Source organism: Sceloporus occidentalis, unplaced genomic scaffold (assembly GCF_023333645.1).
Source record: "Sceloporus occidentalis isolate IW3139 unplaced genomic scaffold, rSceOcc1.0.p SCAF_430, whole genome shotgun sequence".
NCBI classification, from domain to species: domain Eukaryota; kingdom Metazoa; phylum Chordata; class Lepidosauria; order Squamata; family Phrynosomatidae; genus Sceloporus; species Sceloporus occidentalis.
This window is the reverse complement of record NW_028317410.1, coordinates 300,912-319,545: the sequence shown is the minus strand read 5'-3', so window position 1 is coordinate 319,545 and position 18,634 is coordinate 300,912. Positions and strand designations below refer to the sequence as shown.

At 43.3% G+C, this 18,634-nt stretch overlaps 1 protein-coding gene across 1 annotated transcript; it reads left to right on the top strand.

The window, feature by feature from the left end:
* The first annotated feature begins 6,030 nt into the window (after positions 1 to 6,030).
* On the top strand, positions 6,031 to 17,682 carry LOC149272628 (V-set and immunoglobulin domain-containing protein 10-like 2). Its single transcript, XM_089506885.1, has 12 exons — positions 6,031 to 6,034; positions 6,298 to 6,618; positions 7,351 to 7,626; positions 8,449 to 8,724; positions 10,354 to 10,614; positions 11,654 to 11,905; positions 12,805 to 13,095; positions 13,664 to 13,981; positions 15,254 to 15,376; positions 16,263 to 16,287; positions 16,883 to 17,007; positions 17,570 to 17,682. The coding sequence occupies exons 1-12, from the start codon at positions 6,031 to 6,033 to the stop codon at positions 17,680 to 17,682; spliced, it is 2,385 nt and encodes a 794-aa protein (XP_089363011.1).
* Positions 17,683 to 18,634: the final 952 nt, after the last annotated feature.

The window sequence follows — 18,634 nt, the reverse complement described above, 5'->3', positions numbered from 1 at the left end:
ATGGCCGACCGCAACTGGGTGTTCCAAGATGGCTGACCGCCACTCGGTGTTCCAAGATGGCCGACCGCAGCTAGGTGTTTAAAGATGGCGGACCGCAGCTAGGTGTTCAAAGATGGCCGACGGAAAGAGGGTGTTCCAAGATGGCCGACCGCAACTGGGTGCTCCAAGATGGCGGAAAGGAACGGAGTGTTCCAAGATGGCCGACAGCGACAGTGTGTTCCAAGATGGCGGAAAGGAAATGAGTGTTCCAAGATGGCGGACCGGAACTGTGTGTTTTAGGATGGAGTGTGGCGTTCCTCAAGAAAAAGGGCTTTATCATGAAATCACCAGGACATATGTGGTTTATTCATTTTCTCTCGCTCATCGGCTCTGTGAGGTAATAATATAGAAGCTAAATAAACATATGCAGGACACAAAAACCATCCATCTAGACACAATCTACACACTGTGCAGCTGCGCTTTAAAAACCAGGTGCAATTACAGAGTATGTCCACACGAGGGTGCTATAGGATAAGAAATGACAATGCCATGGCAGCTTTACTAATAAAATGAATGAGAAATATTACAAGCTATGAAGGGGCTACAGGATAACCGCTTAAATAATGAGACCCAAAAACCAATGACAGCTGTTCAACCAATTTCGTTTTTAGAGTGAAAAGCCCAAGCCTTTATGAGTCTATATAGTTTTTTCATGAGTCAAGAACCGCATGCCTATTCACATGCACGTTTAAATTCCATCACTGCGTTAGTGCCTACTACTTCTGCTGGGACGCTGTTGCATTTATCTACCACCCAGTCAGTGAACTTAAACTTTATAGTTCAATTAATGAGCCAGCCCTGTATGGTGCATATTTTAGTTGGTGAGTCAGTCCTGTATGGTGTATAGTTTAATAAGGGAGCCAGCCCTGCATTATGAATAGTTTATTCAGTAGGTAAGTACATTTTTTCTCTACTTCCTTTGGGTAAGAGGTAATTCATATTAAGTTACTTCCATGTACATTATCAGTTACTGATGTACATTATCATTGGTGGGGCCCTAAAGTGTTCCTTTAAATATAATCCAGAGAGGAAAGTGTTAATTTGTTTAACCATTGCTTGTGTATTATTTCTGTGTTATCAGCATTTGTCATCGTGTGATCTCCCTGAGCCGGACTCCGTGCTACCATAACCTTTGGAGACATAGCTGTTATCGCACCTGATTGCTTGCGTTGCTGCGTAAGTAGAAAATCTCTGGTTAAACTGAGCTGGTGCCCTCCTTATTGGGCAGACGTGACCTGTTTGCTTTCTTGGGGTCTTGTAAGCTAAGAGCTATCTCTACTCTCACACTCCGCTGCCATGTCTTCCCAGACTCCACCGCCGTTTGCAGTCACCGCTGCCGTTTGCTAGAGTCTGCTGCTTTCTGCCAGCATCCCCACACCGCTGCCATTTGCCCATCTTCGCTGACAGTCTCCCTATACTCTGCTGCCATTTAGCAGTCTTCCCGGTCTCCACTGCAATTTGCTCGTCTTTGCTGCTGTCTGAGAGTCTCCCTACACTCCACTGCCTTCTTCCATTCCCTTCAGACTGTATTACCATCGGCCAGTCTCCCCAGACTGCTGTAGAGTCAAACCTTAATCGGCTCTTGATTCTTAGATTCAGGAGCCATATACTTATCCCATGCATGTTTAAATGTCCTCAGGGTATTAGTCTCTATTATTTCTGCTGGAAGGCTGTTCCACTTATCCATCACCCTCTTGGTAAAGTACAACTTTCTTCCGTTCCCTCTGAGCTTCTAGTGTTGGATTCTGGTCTATTGTAGTAACTTTCCCTCTCCCTCCTGGCCCTTATCCATTTATGTATTTAAGTGTCTCTCCTCTCCCGCCTCACTGTCCCATCTCCTTCTGTCTCCCATCCTCTCTTCTCTCTTCCATCCTCTCTTCTCTCTTCCATCTCCTTTTCTCTCCCATCCCCTCTCTCCCCCAATCCAGACATACTGAGATCCTTTAGTCTTTCTTGCCCATTTTAGTTGCTCCTTCTCCATACTCTCTCTAGAATTACTATATCTTTCCAGGGTTTGTATGTCCAGAACTGTTTTTTTGGAAAGTTCCAATTGCTTATCCCCAATTTATCCAGAATTTTTAATTTGCACAAATCTTACCAGGCATTTTTTTTTAAAACAGCAATATGTGTAGCAGATATTTTATATGTTTAGTTGGAATCTCAATCATATAGCTCCAGAGATTATGATTTCCAGAAAATGCCTCTTAAAATGCAAATTCATTCTGTTTAGAGCTGAAGCACACGTGACACACAGAGGATAATAGCCCGACAAACCTGATCCGAGGCTTTAGCTCTTTTCCTGTCTCTGCATCCTGCTTACGGTAGTGTGTAATACAAATTTAATGCCCAGGAGCTAGGATGGTCCTCAGGATGTAATATCAGACTGACGGCTGAGCATAATACCGCTTCTCATTTCTTACTACCCACAGGACTTTGCACTTGTTACTTTGAATTACTTTGAAGGGGGATATTAAGACAATGTCACATGTGCTCCGGTATTATATGTATATATGTGCGTGTGTGTATGTATATATATATATATATATATATATATATATATATATATATATATACACACACATCAGCCATAACGTTTTGATCACTAACAGGTGAAGGGAATAACACAGATAATATCATGGCGCCTGTCAGTGGGGGGGATATATTAGGCAGCGAGTGAACATTTCATCCTCACAATTGATGTGTTAGAAGCAGGAAACATGGGCAGCGCGAGGATCTGAGTGACTTTGACGAGGGCCAAATTGTGACGGCGAGACGACCAGGTCAGAGCATATCCAAAACTGCGGCTCCTGTGGGGGGTTCCCAGTCTGCAGTGGTCGGTATATATAAAAAGGGGTCCACTGAAGGCGCTCATCGATGCGCATGGGGCGAAGGCTGCCCATGTTGTCAAATGCAACCGACGCGCTGCTGTAGCTGAAATTGCTGAAAAAGTGACTGATAGAAAGGTGTCAGAACACTCAGAGCATCACAGTTTGTAGTGTATGGGGCCGCAGACCATTCAGGGTGCCCACGCTGACCCATGTCAACTGCTGAAAGCTCCTACAATGGGCCTGTGATCATAAGAACTGGACCCCGGAGCGATTGATGAAGGTGGCCGGGCTGATGAATCACGTTTTCTTTAACGTCACATGGATGGCCGGGTGGTTGCTGGAGAACACGCGGCACCGGGACGCATCCATGGAGGCCCCACCTCGCAAGTTACAGGACTTAAAGAATCTGCTGCTAACGTCTCGGTGCCGGATACCACAGCGCAGCTTCAGAGGTCTAGTCTGTGCTGCAACAGGTCAAAGGGGGGGATCTACACATATTAGGCAGGTGGTCATAATGTTATCAACAATCCCAAGTGAGCATCTAAATAGAAAATAATAACAATGAAACAAATAATTATAAAATAACCTTAATCCTGGATAAAAAGTAACATTTACACAGTAGTCATTTCCTAAGTCTCCATGTTTTCCCAAAGTCTCTCATTTGGAGCCGTGAAGGTGGATTTCTGACTCTGGGAGGTCGAGTGTTTCCTCATGAAGTTAGTAGAGTTTTTGTTGACACCATTCACTGGAGATCCCTGAATGACTAGAAACAGCTTCACACGCAGCACCTGATGAACTAGATGGACACCATGAAGCAGGCAGGCTGAACGCTACCTGTTTCTGATGGACAGAGGAGGTTCCTATGGGCAGGGGAGTTAAAAGCGAATGATTTGGGGTGTTGTTGACCTATCATGCCTGGCTAAAAGCAAATGTTTTACTCCACATTGTGCACTTCATATACAAAGGCATCTGTACTATGCTACTATGTTACCGTCCCACTGAATGCACCTGAAATCAGCAGCCGGCAGAATCAGACAAGGTCAGGGCAAGGAATGGGATGGGGATTTGGACGCACAGACTGCTAGCTAGCAAATCAGGCACAAAGATCTGAGCAGCTAGGGTCACGTGTGAAAGGTTTGAATAGTCTGTTAATTGGCTGGTGAAATGAGGCAATGTAGGTGTGAGAGCTAAACAGGGATCCTTTAGCCTAACAATTTTAAGACTAATGGAGTGCCTCATCCAGCCCAATAGTCCAGACTCCAGAGGAAAGTAATTATTGGATGATTAATAGACCAGGCTTGGGTGCCAGATGACCTGCACTGCTGATTACCTTGGGGTCCCTGATAATTGTGAATAATTTTAATCTGGTATGGAGAAAATCCACAGAATGATGTAAAATCATGCTTAGCGTGTATGTTCTAGAGTGCTGGAAATGCTTGAACAACACAAAGGTTACGTACTTGGCCAAGGCAAAAAAGGTTTGGAAAAGATGGTTTCAGGATGAATAGAAAGACTCACCTGACTCCTGCATTATAGATTGCGATAAAATGACCGTATGTAACCGGAAGCAAGATAGGAGTGAATAATTTAACGGGTAACACTAGAGCCGGTGGATGAAGAGCACACTCAGCCGGGCAGGAGTACATTCCGGCAGATGTGATTGCAGAGAACTTTGATGCAAGTTCTGTTGTCGTATGATTTTTACTAAAACGACAAAGAACTACATTTAAGCCAACATTGGATGCCAATTTCTTCTGCGATATGGAGAAATGGAGTATAGGCTGACAAGGACATCCCGTATAAAAAACATTTTGGTATTTTTTTCTATTTTACCAATCCTGTCCTGGGGTAAGTGATTTGTTTCAGTGAATTAGTGTAGCTCGATCTGTGAAGGGTTGTAGATATGGACTTCAGGGGAAATTACAGGGAAACCATTACCAATAATCCACAGGCGTCCTGGGATAAGCCAAGGGTGACCCTGAAGAACGAGAAACTGTGACCTCAGAGGGTGTCTATTGCTCTGGGATTAATGTAGGTTTAGGTTTCCAGCACCATAATGCTGATCCGGGTGAGTATTAACATGTTTACACGTATGTTTCACTATATACGATTATGATGCGACGCCAGATGATTATCTGTGGCTTTAACGATAACAAATACTTCATAGATGAAGAGTCCAGAAAGCAAGGGATTGAAACTTCCTTCTACATAATAGTTTCATGTAATGTTCAGATGTCCTTTGAACCCATGACACAAGTTGCCTTCTCAAATTTTTATATTATTTATTGTTTTATATAGCGCCATCAAATTCCGTAGCGCTGTACAATGGGTGGACAGGACATAACAAGTAGTATGTAATATAACAAATTGACTACCAGAGACAACAGGTGAGGAGGGCCCTGCACACAGGAGCTTACAATCTAGTGTGTTGTTCTAGGTAGATAAAACATGTGTTGGCTGGTGGGCATGTAAACTATTATTATTATTATTTATTGTTTTATATAGCGCCATCAAATTCCATAGCGCTGTACAATGGGTTACCAAACAGATTCCACTCATCCTTCAGATGGTTTAATCACAAAGAAACAGACTCTTACGCTTTTTCCTGTTTTTGTGTTACATGACAGTTAAATATTCCCTGACTAAATATGAATGAGGCAAAATTTAACAGCATTAAAGAATTATTTCTGGGAGTTCCGCAGAATTAAGAATGATGTTTCACATGAGGAATTAAAAAAAAAAAAGTTATTATCTGCAATGTATAAAATAATACAAAAAAACCTGTAAAATATCATGGCCTCTATGAAAAGATTTCATAAAAAATGAGCATGTTGTACATGAGTGTATTATACAAAAGTTTTTCTATTCAATTCAGTGGTGCAACTGGAACAAAACCCGTAAGGGTTATGGGAGGTTAATTTGAAAAGTCACTAAACACGTTAAGTATCATGACATGTATTTATTGCAATTTAACATATTTTCATTTAAAAAAAAAACAAAGAGTTACACTGAATGGTCCTCTTATCCTCCAGTATGTCTTAATGTGCATTAATGTCAATTTCATATATTGTCCGTTCTAATGTTTTCCTCTAGGATTGGGGGACACAAACCCTGTTGGTTTATGAACAGTTTTATATAGAGCACCAGCATATTGCGCAGTACCATGGGTATGTTATTATGGAGGGACACATTGTATTTGATTAAGCTTTGTTAGGATTGGGGGGAAGCTGTGCTGGAGAATGTCCTTTTCTGTTGGCATCAGGGCCCCCCCCCACCTCAGTTGGTAGGTCGTGTTTGGATTTAGGGTTAGGCTATGGGACAGATCGGATAGACACTCCATCTTAGGTTTGACTGGGCTATTGTGGGGGCCATGGTTTGTCAGTATCAGGGGTATAAAACAGACGTTTCTCCTTGTTTTGCTTCCATCCAGGTCAGATGTTAGATCCTCAGAATGAAGTGGTTTGGGAACTGAAAATAGACGCTGTTGTGGCCCGTTCCATGGAGCTCCAGTGTGCGGAATCAGACGATAGTTTCATCTGGAATTTCATAAAGATTGGGACAGATTGGCCTATATTAATTGCCCGTAATCGCGGGGTACACAAGGAGGCAGCCTTTCTGGGGGATGTCAGCTTGAAAAACAGTTCCCTGGTCATAGCGAATCTCCAGTTGGAAGCTCAAGGCCGATTTATATGTCAAGGGACCTACAAGAATGGGACGTTCACCCGTGTGTACATTGATCTTAACATTCTAGGTTACTAACACTTTCTGATCTTTTGGTGGGTTTTGTCACCTATAGATTGATTAATTGGTCAGTGTCAATGAATCCTTTGCAGTCTAGTGAGTCCTGTATCTGATGTGTAGGGGCTCTCCTAATCCTATGGATTTGTTATCCTTTATACAAAGTTCATCCCTATAATAAGTGTCAAAAATCCCAATTAAAGAAAGATACCATGGAGAAAAATTAACAATTTCTGTCTTCAAGATGCCTCTTCAGGTCAATGATTTAGCCAATTTAGCAATTTCTGGCATGGTCTACCATTAAAAAAAATGTTTGCATTGTCTATAAACAGACCTACCTGCGCTGATAATGAAATTCACATGTTTAACGACAGATCTGCCTGTTGTAATGACAGACCTATCGGGTTTAATCCCCAGTCGCCTACACTAATGGCACGATGTGTGCGATGTATAGGCCGTGGTTACAGATGCACCGATTCCAACGATCAATCCGTGAGCTCGTACGAAACCGTCATGCCAACAATCTAACCACGTGCAACACCGCAGGACACAGCATAAATAATCCATCTCTTTAATCCAGTACATTTGCATTTGGGGATGCACCGTGGCAAACATTAGAAGAATCCTTTCCTATTTCTTTAGTTTGCGGTGTTTGCACACGGATGGGTTGATGAATCCCCACGTGAGGACATATTTATTCTGCCACACATTTCATCCTGTGTCATTTCATTCACTTTCTTTTCAGTTCCTGTCTTAAAGCCCACCTTGCAAATTAACGACTCCGTCCCAGTGGAAGGGTCTCCAGTTCTGCTCACCTGCTCTGTGAAAAATGGCACAGGCCCCATTTCATATACCTGGCACCGTCACATCATCCAAGAGGGCACTTTTCCAGTTCCCGAGGGTCTGGGCAGTGTGCTAACCCTGACATCGGTTAATAGGACACATACCGGTTGGTACACATGCACCGTAAGAAACTCTGTGAACAAAGAGACGAGTGGAAGGCAGTACCTTGATGTCATCTGTAAGTGGCACGTTTATTTCCGAAACATTGATCCCCCATCCATGGATGAGTGTGTGTCCAGCAGACATATATAATCTGTCTTTCTCAGGGTTGGCAAGACCAGCCAGGTGGTCCAATTATCAAGCAGCCGAAAAACACATTTAGTAGACAATGCACAATGCATAGGAACCTCAAAAAAGAGCCCATTCGCTGTGCAAATGCTGCCTAAAAGCCATTGTTCTGGTAAAGATTCTTCAGCCAGTGAGCCATAGTCTTTAAATCAGAGCCGATCAGGTGGTTAGTGCCCACCTTCCCTCTTGTCAGCCCTCATCTGGTGTTACTTGCTGCAAGTGCAGACAGTGGGGTATTTGTTACCCCATTATCATAGGCCTGTACCAGGGCAGCACCCCATCACCTTCAGTCCTCCATAGTGTTAGTGGGCCGGTTGGGGGATCTCTCTTTCATCTGCACCCCAGGGTGTCTGATCTTCTGATTTCTAGGGCTAGCCATCCCCCCGGTCTGCCTCCCCAGGTCTGGGTATCTAGATCAGAATAAACATCTACCTGTACATACTTGGCAATGATTCTGGAGCAGCTGCTCCCCATAACAGCCGAGTCCTGGAAACGTCTTGCGTTCTCAGATTTTTCACAGCTCAGGGACACCTGTATAAAATGACACAAAGCCAGGAAAAGCCCCGGGGACTTGATTCCCTTTTGTCTCTGGCGTTACAATTTTGGGTCTAGGGAATCCACTTCTATTGCAGAGTAAATCCATAATTGGTTAGAATTGGTTGCATTCTGTCTTATTTCATATGGTCGTATTCTGTGTTTCTATGGTTTTCAGATGGTCCCGATGAACCGGTTATTGAAATCAAACCGTATGCCATCAGTGAGAACGGGTTCGCAGCCAACGAACAGGAGGAGGTCACCCTGAATTGTACGGCTTCTTCCAATCCGCCGTGCCATTACATCTGGTTTTACAACAATTCCCAGATCTATTCTGGACAGATGTACGTCATTCCACGGATATCCCGCAGTCAGACTGGATTGTACACCTGCCTGGCCAAAAACTTTCACCTCAACACACGCACTCAGCTTACAATCTCTCTGAGCGTCTATTGTGAGTGAGCCACGAGTTAATACTTTTCCCTCTCCTCCCCTATGCTTTCCTTTGCTCTGTGTGTTTTGTATTAGCAGAGGGATAGAGATAGAATTGTGTGCCTCCCATCCATATTAAACTGAGCAAAGTCAATTACTTATTTTAGATTAGCCTGAAAGAAAATGTGGCATCTGACGCAATGACACGCTGTCTTAGTTTCTACGGGACAAGAAGTGGAGTTAAAATGATACATTTATCGGCTAACTGAGCGTTTGAAAGGACAACTTGGTCTTGAAAACTTGCAATCAAACCCTCAGAAAGCCAGCAAATGGCATCACTTTAACCCCACTTTTTCCTGTTTTTCCACAGCTAACATGGTGCAAACCATTCGTTTCTATAAAATGCCAAATGACCTGCGCTCGGCTGGGCGGAAAACATTAAGCCTAGCTCTAAAGAATGAAGCCGCAAACGGTGTGGCGTTGTAGACATTGCGTAGCAGCGTATAGAAATCATGCACATTATATGTAAACTGACTGAGCCCACAAAACAAACCAACCAACGAATAACGATGGAAGTGATCATCTCCCCGGAGTCCAAAGCGTCATAGCTCTTCTTTAAATCCGATACAAAGCCCCAGCGTGTTTTACAATGCTCTTCGCACACTTAAAATCATGAATGTATTTAGTCATTGTCTTTAAGAACACGACTACATATCCCAATCCACAAAGAGAAACTGAAAACGTAGTGCTTTGCTAAACATGTTTGTATTTTCTGCAAACTCTCTGGTCAGACACAGAAAATGTATTTATTTTTTTTACACAATTGTATGAAAGATGAAATTCTATTGTTAGAGGAATTTAGACTTTTCCTTAAATAAGTGCAGCCTCTGCATCTCGCATCAGACGTGTGAATAGGGGCAGGTAATGGGGCAGACAGAGCGCTTTGCAAAAAGCGTCCCATTTCTTACGGTACGTGGAAGGAAGGTTTACTAATGAGAAGACTGATGTTCCAGAGTCTTGGTTGATGCCTTTCCCATTGTCTCGGATGATAACAACTAGTATTTATAAAGCGTCTTTCTCCCAGTGGGACTCAGAATGCTTTTTTAGTGCATGGTGCAGGTTTAACCGAATCAGCAGCTGAAAAATTTATTATTAACCAATTAATGGTTCTCATTTATCTGCCTCAAAGGGATAAAGGCTGAGTTGACCCTGATAGGATATGAACCTGCTAGGGTTTGAACATACCAGTGTCTCGGTTAACTTCTTTCCCGGTGTCTCGGTTAACTTCTTTCCCGGTGTCTCGGTTAACTTCTTTCCCGGTGTCTCGGTTAACTTCTTTCCCGGTGTCTCGGTTAACGCCTTTCCCGGTGTCTCGGTTAACGCCTTTCCCGGTGTCTCAGTTAATGTTTATCAGATTTGTTTAATTTAACAACTACTTTAGAAAATTCTTGCATTGTTGGATCTTGGTTGTGGAATTAATGGTATTTACAGACATAAATATGTCTCCCAGTTCTGTTTTATTCTGGGAAGTTTGCTAATGATCTGTTTGCACCATATTTGCTATAATTATTTTGGAAGCAAGCCATTTTGTTAAATCATTAACTTGTGTCACTGGTCTTTTTGGTGGATCCTCACGGTATGTTATGCCCAGATTTACCCGAGGGATCCCCCGTGTGCACCGCTCTGTCCCGTAATCATTACATGGAGGTGGCTCTTTGGTGTTCGTGGGAAGGAGGACATCCTCTGGCGCAGGTTCGCTGGACAAAAATGAGAGAAGAGGTTAATGAAATTACGACAAATTCAAATGCAACAAAGGTCTACAAAGGGGGAGAGGTTCAAAACGGGAGCACATATACCTGCGCAATCTCCCATCCGGCCCTCAGAAAAGACATTTCCTGCAGCACCACCATCTGTGAGTATCGGGGTTATTCATGTAAAACATCTCGGGGGGGGGAAATCACAACACCAGAGTCAGAAAACCTGTGGTTCTAGGATTATCTTCCTGTTACTATGAATGTTTTTATGTCAGAAGAAAGAATAAAATGACAGAACTGTTCTTGCCAATTAGTTTTACATACATAGAGCGCAATTTATCTTTTATCCAAGTAGAACAGAAACTTTTAGCGTCAGTTTCTAGAGAACTTATTCTCTGCGATGTCAGCACCATTCCAAACAGTAAAATCTCTTCCAGCTGCGCCATCTTGGGGTCTTTGGCGATTCTGTTTGTGTGATTGACACATGCGTCATATTCCAAGGTTTTTTCTTTGATTGATTGAAACCTAAATTGTCTTTAAAGGTAGTAAAGTAGTGGTGGGTAACAAATCAGCTCCCGAGCCATTACTAAACTCTAGATCAGGGGTGTCCAACCTGCGGCCTTCCAGCTGCTGCAGGACTACATCTCCCATAATGCTCTTTCAGCGAAGGTGCTGGCTGAAGAGTATGGGAGATGTAGTCCTGCAGCAGCTGGAGGGCCGCAGGTTGGACACCCCTGATCTAGATGTTTGATAGCTATGGAAGACTTGGCCCTTGTTTACAGATTTCAATCAGGAGATAAAATCCCTTAAACTTTACATAAAAGAAAATGCAGTTAAAAGGGGTAAACAGTTGTCTGGCTGGAGCAGTGAGAGGTACCTGATATTTAAACCATTACTGTAAGAGGCATGTTCTTAAGGATATTTGTAAAATCTAATCTAAATGATACTTTTGGCATCAGTGCAGTGGTCATCCTCCAATAACGCGTAGCATTTGCGTGATAACGCGTAGCATTTGCGTGATAACGCGTAGCATTTGCGTGATAACGCGTTGCATTTGCGTGATAACTCGTTGCATTTGCGTGATACCGCGTAGCAGTTGCGTGATACCGCGTAGCAGTTGCGTGATACCGCGTAGCAGTTGTGTGATAACATACTGCATGTGAAATGCTTACAAGGCATTCTTGTTTCTGTACTTAGCAATCCCTGCTGGTTCTCCAAACTGTTCTGCAGTCGCCACAAAGCAAAATGAGTTTGTCATGTTGACTTGTGAGTGGCCTGGGGGTCTCCCTCGTGCCAGCCTTGAATGGAATAACAGGGGGATCAGCGACACCAAGGACTCTTCCAACATATATGTCTTGAAATCGGATCCGTCATATAATGGCCAGCTGTTTACCTGCACGGCGCTGCACCCCATGTACCCAGAGGCAAAGCAGTGCCGTGTACTCCTTGGTAAGAGAAACTGAAATAGGTAATACAGATGTAAGATGTCAATCGCTGGTTACAAATGGGGGAGAACTTTGGGACAGAAACATAAATCTTCTACTCCGAATGATCACATGACCGGTGGCCATTTGTCCAGATGGTGCAAGATATTCCTACTTGATCCTTGGTCTGGTTTTATATTAAGGATAGCCTTATGCCTGCGCAAGCATGTTTCAATTTCTCTGACGTACTAACCTCTGCCATTTTTGCTGGAAGGGAACCCCGGCCCTATTGTAGACCAATATTTTGCTGATTACAGGTGGCTCTATTTTCCTCGATATTTATTACCTTAACGTAGGGTGAAGACTGTAAGGGGGCTTCTGTTTTTCGACTGGAGGCAGGAGGCACAGGAGAGTCCCCCAATTCCTTACATTGTACTGCGCTCCAGCCATCCCCCTCACTCTGTCCATGTTGAGCTCCCCTGCTACAAAGATCGTGAGAATGCTTGGAGCGGCGCAAAACGCAGGCTTTCCTTCAGTAACCCGCCGGGGCCCCTGCCCCATCCCACCCCATGTCCGTTGCTAACCCACACCAGCAAAGGGGCCGTGTAAATGAGGGGGCCCGTGACAAATCAGGTAAGCCAGGCCCTCCGGCTTGCACAGGTACTAGTCCCCCCCCCTTCTGCCACCCTGGGTAGGGTGCTCTATTCCACTCACCCAATGTCCCAATTACAGACCGCCAAAGTGTTCTCATGTGACTTGTTGCTTTTCTCCAAGTAGCATTTTAAATGCCCCAGAGGTAATCACAGCCCCTCACTTGCTGTCACTGGATTATTTTACCGTGTAGAGGATTCATTAAAACTGCAATCATTTGTGAAGTCAAAAATAAAAATATACATCAAATTCCCATCACTTTGTTTTTGCCAGAGGCCCCAATCCTGAATGCTTCAGAAAAAGAGGTTTGGGTACTTGAAGGAAGCGAAGCCCAAATGACCTGCTACCTGAAAGGGGGAAACCTCACTTCTGAGATCATTTGGTACAATAACAAGAACAAAGAAATTGTCCCAGACTCACAAAAATATGGAATTACGAAGGAAAATGGTGGGTCGGTTCTGATTCTGCGAGAGGCAGAGTGGAATATGGACAGCGGACTGTATCGCTGCCTCGCGTTCAATGCCGTAGGAAACTCTTCCCTTTTCATCCGACTCCACGTGAAAAGTACGTAGAGATGGTGCTCGTTGTGTAAGAAGCGCGATGCGACGTGTTAAGTACATTGAACGTTAAATGTATGTGGCTATACAGTAAGAGCAGCTGAAGATGACACTTTATTTATTGTCAGTTCACATTGTCCGACGTGGTGGGCTGCTGACGTACCGGGGGCCACACAGAGCCAACTAACGGATCCCTGCCTGCGCACAGGTTCTTGGTCTGTACCCGAGGGTTTATTAAGAGGCCCTGGCACATAAATCCTTTTGTTTGAAAAGTTAGCATGAAAAGAAAGTATAGCAGTCAGCATGGGCCTTAAATGTAACGATTATGTTTCCAGAATCATGGAGGATACGTAATCCACAAAAGACCCTTAAAACAATAAACCCTTGGAATTAGGGAATGGAATGTTTTATATAGAAAAATGCAACCATGCTTAAGACAAAGCCTGTTCAATGCATTGGTGTTAATGGACAGCCCATTGTCCTTAAGGGGTTTATGCTTGAATTAACAAAATGTTTCAGAAAAGTGCAAACAAGACCATTAGCAGCCATTACAGCTAAAATTACTTTGTCAACAGAATATCCGACTCCTCCGAACGTGACGATCAGTAAACTCCTCTACAGCCGTCAGAGGACAGAAGTGGATCTGGAGTGGATGACCCAGGGGACCGGGGACCTTACGGGTTTTATGGTACAGAGGCAAGCGAGTATCCGCTCTTTTCCTGGTCCGAGGAGGTCTGCCCAAACTACATTATGGGACACCGTGGCTAGTGACATAGAGCCTGACATCCGAGGCCACAAGCTTGGTGGATTAGACCCTGCCATTGTTTATGCCTTTAGGATTCTTGCAGTTAACCACAGAACTACAGGATTTCCTTCAGAAGTGAAAACACCAGGTAAACCAAGACCAATATGGCGTGCGATGAGTGCCAAGTTTATAGCTTAATGCGTGCAAATACACCAAAACGCGCGCAGGGCAGGAGCGTCCTGTTCACAATCAGCTATAGTATACAGGTTGAGGTACGGTGCATGCGCAAAAACGGCCGCTTCTCGCATACTAAGAAAACATGGAGCATAATGATGTTTCTGAAGGTCACGACGGATGAACTATTATTCACAAAGTACTTAACTATTCTGTAAAACACCCCGCTATGCCCGTAGACACAGCGCCTGTTACTGAAGTAGATCCAAAAAATCAGCAATAAATGAGTATAAACAAAAGATTTGATTCAAAATACATTTTATTAATAGAAGCGTCACAATAATACTCCCTGGAAGCAGCCAAGAAAGCATTTATGGACTTTTGGGCGCTTTACGTTGTGATATTTTGGGTTGAATTTGGCGAGTGTTATAACTGAATTTAAAATATCTGAACTGTTCAGTTGCTGTATTTGTTTCTTTGCTGCTATTTTGGAGCTGTTCGGGGAGATAAGCATAATATGAAGCCTCCTGTCTGCTAATAAAATCCGGGTTTCCATCGCTGGGCATCGGCGTCTTCGCTACATTTTGAAAATTTCTTGAAAACATTTACGAAACACTCCCCAGATCTCGTTATCTGTCTGACCAGAGAGTTCCCCGAATCCTTTTGTCTTTCTTGCATGTTTGTCTTTGTGGATTTGGTATTTTGCGTTTCTTATTCAAACATCTTTAGTAATTCGACATATATGAAAAAGATTGTATGGATGTTTCTCTGTAGCCTTTGTTTGCAAGCAATTTGATTGTCTAGAAATGAATTTAATAAATAGAGTCAATGTGTTACAAGTCGGGATGTAGGCAACAGAGACCCAAAAATGTGATTAACAGCTTTTATATGTTTTTTAGATGGCAGTTGCTAAAAATCCTATTAATAGAAGTAACAATGAAATTGTGATCAGCCATTATAAAAAAAAAAAAAAAAAAATCACAAAAAACATTGGCATCGTGAGTCGAGCGCGTCAGGCCCAACTATAGCTGATCACAGAAACACAAAAAGCTGGAAAGGCAACAGTGTTGATGTAGATTTTGGGCTGGATACCCCAAGCTGAATGTGCATTTTGTGTGGGTAGCAGGGATTTCTTTTCTCTCATTTCACATTTCAGTCAAGTTGTCCGGATTCTGGCATTTTTAACTTTTCCAGGGCTAAAATTAGTATTTTCCCAATGATCTCGTTAACCGTTTGTTTCTTGCAGCTGATCCTCCGTTTAATGCCTACCCGGCTGTCATAGGGGCTGCTGTCACGGGTATGATTGTGGCGACAGTTGCCAGCCTTTTGGTCTTTCAATACATTGTAAGGAATCGAGAAAACAACCCAAGTAAGTGTCACCCAGAGGCACCGTCATACATCACTCATTTATTGCCCCAGAAAATGTGGGTTTCTTTACTGTACCTGCTTTAGGAGATGGGGGTTTTAGTGGCATACTTGCCCAATAGACGGGGGTTTCACTACTGTACCTTGCTCAGTATATTGGGGTTTCTGGACCGTACTTGCCCCCGGATTGTCGCTCTCAGCTTCCAGAGGAGACCCTGTTGCAGGACTGGACGGTCTGTGTCCCCGCAAGAGAAGGACGGTCTGTCTCAGATTTCTTCCCCCTCCAGCTGATTCCCCCTGGGGTTGAGCCTTTTGTGTTCAGGTAGCCATGAGACTTAGTGGTGATCCTCCAAGAACAAAGGTTGCAGACAGCCGGTGTAGTGCGGGAGACCAGATCAGAAGAGGAGCGGGGCTCGTCGGAGGACCCTGCCGCGGGGGGGATCCATCAGACAACGTGGAACACAGGGTGGTGGCGTGGCAGAGTAGGGGACTTCATGACACCGGCACAAGGCCTATCACAGCGCCTGCCCTATGATATTGGGTTTTTGTACTTCACCTGCCCCAGGAAGTGGGGTTTCTATACCCCACCTGCCCCAGAGGATGGGAGTTTATGCTCCCAGGGTCTCAGACGTCTCCTGTTCTTGGCCCGGTTTGTGCAGTGCACGCGTCTGCAAGAATATAATGCAGATTTGGGGTCTTGAGTGAATAAAACATTTCACAATCTGGAATTAAACAAAAGGCATTTTTTTTGTTAAACACAAAAAATCTATAAAAAACATTTCATTACATTTGTCATGGTGCTAGATTTGGCCAATAATAAACTCACTTGGAATTGTTTTGTTCTATTTACATTCATTGGCACATATCTTGACATCTTCTTTCTTGCCCAGGGCTCCACGATATGTTCTTCAGACCGTAAGTAACATCTTTCTTTATGTCGATTGCTTACTAGTGTCTCTATTTCGCCTACTAACCAGGATTGTGTGATGTCATAAGTGACTTCGTTTCACACAGCACTGCCTTGTTAGCTTCGTGGAAGGGTAATATTGTAAATACCTCCAGTTTCCTTGTTCTACTTCATTCAGTTTGTGTCTGTAAAGTAATATAATAAGAAAAGCTGCAGAATGATTTTTTAACAAATTGAAGATGTAAAAATACCAAAAGTGCCTAAATAGTTAACTGTTAATATTTTTCTGTTGCTATAAAGTTCCCTTTGGTAAAAAGCCCAAATGAAAGAGAAACGTTTGGCGGGACCTTAGTGATTCTCTCAGCTCTTCCTTCTGAACCTGCACTTTCTTTTATGGCTGTTTTGGCTGAGAGTGATGAGCACTTTTGTTTGCCACCAGCTCTGGAACCGGCAAATATAGTTGGTGGAACAAATCGGTTCCCCGGCTGGGGAGGTCTGGAGTCCAACGAGAATCAGAATGTCAGATGTTTGTTTTGTAGAAATAGAGCAGACCGTTCTCTGTTTACTGTCACCCGGTTAATGTCCCCAAAATGCCCGATACAGGGCGAGAGCCGAGGCTCGGGAGAATATCCGAAATCCAGAAGATGCAGAGACTGCCGGTGATGGGGCCGGTGCTGAGAGCGTCACAAGCCCAACAGCAGAAGACATGACCGCAAATATTTCTAATGGTAATCACTTTCTCGTTATACTAACTGATTTAACTATACATTATACAGGGGCCCCTGGCTCGCTGATTGATCTATACATTATACAGGGGGCGCCTCACTGATTTATCTATACATTTTACAGGGGGCGGCTCACTGATTTATCTATACATTATACAGGGGGCGGCTCGCTGATTTCACTATACATTATACAGGAGGCCGGCTCGCTGATTTACTATACATTATACAGGGGGCCGGCTCACTGATTTATCTATACATTATACAGGGGTCGGTCGCTGATTTACTATACATTATACAGGGGGCAGTCACTGATTTATCTATACATTATACAGGGGGCGGCTCGCGGATTTAACAGAAGAAGCTCCCTGGTGTTGGCTTCTTATTACACAAGAAAAGAAAGAAATGTTCATCTCTCTCGCAAACTCCTATTTTTGATAAATGTAACGGTTAATATGGCGGGGAGTGTGTCTTTGTTTTTACTCAGTATCCCTTGATGTTTTTTGGGGGGGGGTTGGGTTTTTTTTTTGGATACTTTTCGTTTTCTTTAATTATATTTTTCTTCCAGAGGTAAATGAGCTTCCTGCTCCTGATAATACCGATAACGCCGTATCCCAAAAAGCTGAGCCTCCAGGGGACGACCCGGTTAACGTGACTATAACAGTGACAGCAACACCGTAACATGCTCAGGAAGGGACTTTAACACGTATGCAAACCATGTACATTAAGCGTGTATCTCCCATTGCGTTAAATAAATCATTTCGCTATATGTAGAGTGCGATTAGCGTGTTATCGCGCATGTATCCGGTGAATGGGATGAACACGCCACTGCGGAACCCATTAAGCTTCTCTGCTGTGGAGTTTAGTATTTCTTCTGCGTCTCTGTAACGTTCCCAGAGTTCGGATGCCTTTCAGTGTTTTAGTAAAAAACAACAAAAAAACACAAACATGTAGGTTTGGGTGATTTGAAAATAAAAATTCAAGGAGGCAAAATTCCTGCCAAAGAGTAATTTTTTTTTTCCTCTCCACATATTAAATATGCAAAAAGCGCCAGGAACGTTAAAGTGCCGTCTCCTCTATCAACACATTCTGATTATTACTCATTATTTTATATTTGCCTGATTAAGTTATTTTACAGGCAATCCGGAATCCCAAAACCAATTGAAATAATGTTCTTAAATTACAGAAAATACCTCAATGTTTTACCATTTCACGTGTAAATAAGTGTATAAAACTATTATAAAAGAGCAAAAAACACAATATTAACTTTTTAATAACATTTTACAAAACAACCAAAATATGATCTCTTGGCAAAAAACTACACAGTTTAAAAATATGTACAGTTGAAATAGAAAATTACAAGCATTTTTTAATAGTGAAATGTACTTTTTTTCTATGCCGAGAAATCAAAACTGCATCAGGAGCTACACCAAGTAAAACAGAAATGCGTTACATGAGCATGCGGCATCCGTGGCAGGGGCAGAGCCCTAACGCTGACACGCGGCGGGTTCAAGGGGCAGACGAAGACCCTTCTGCGTAAACCGGCTTCTAGTTAGAAGTCAAACGTGGAAATACAAAATCTCTCTCTAAAAAATACGCAGTCGGAGCCCAGAAGCGGCAGCTTTCTGCGTCT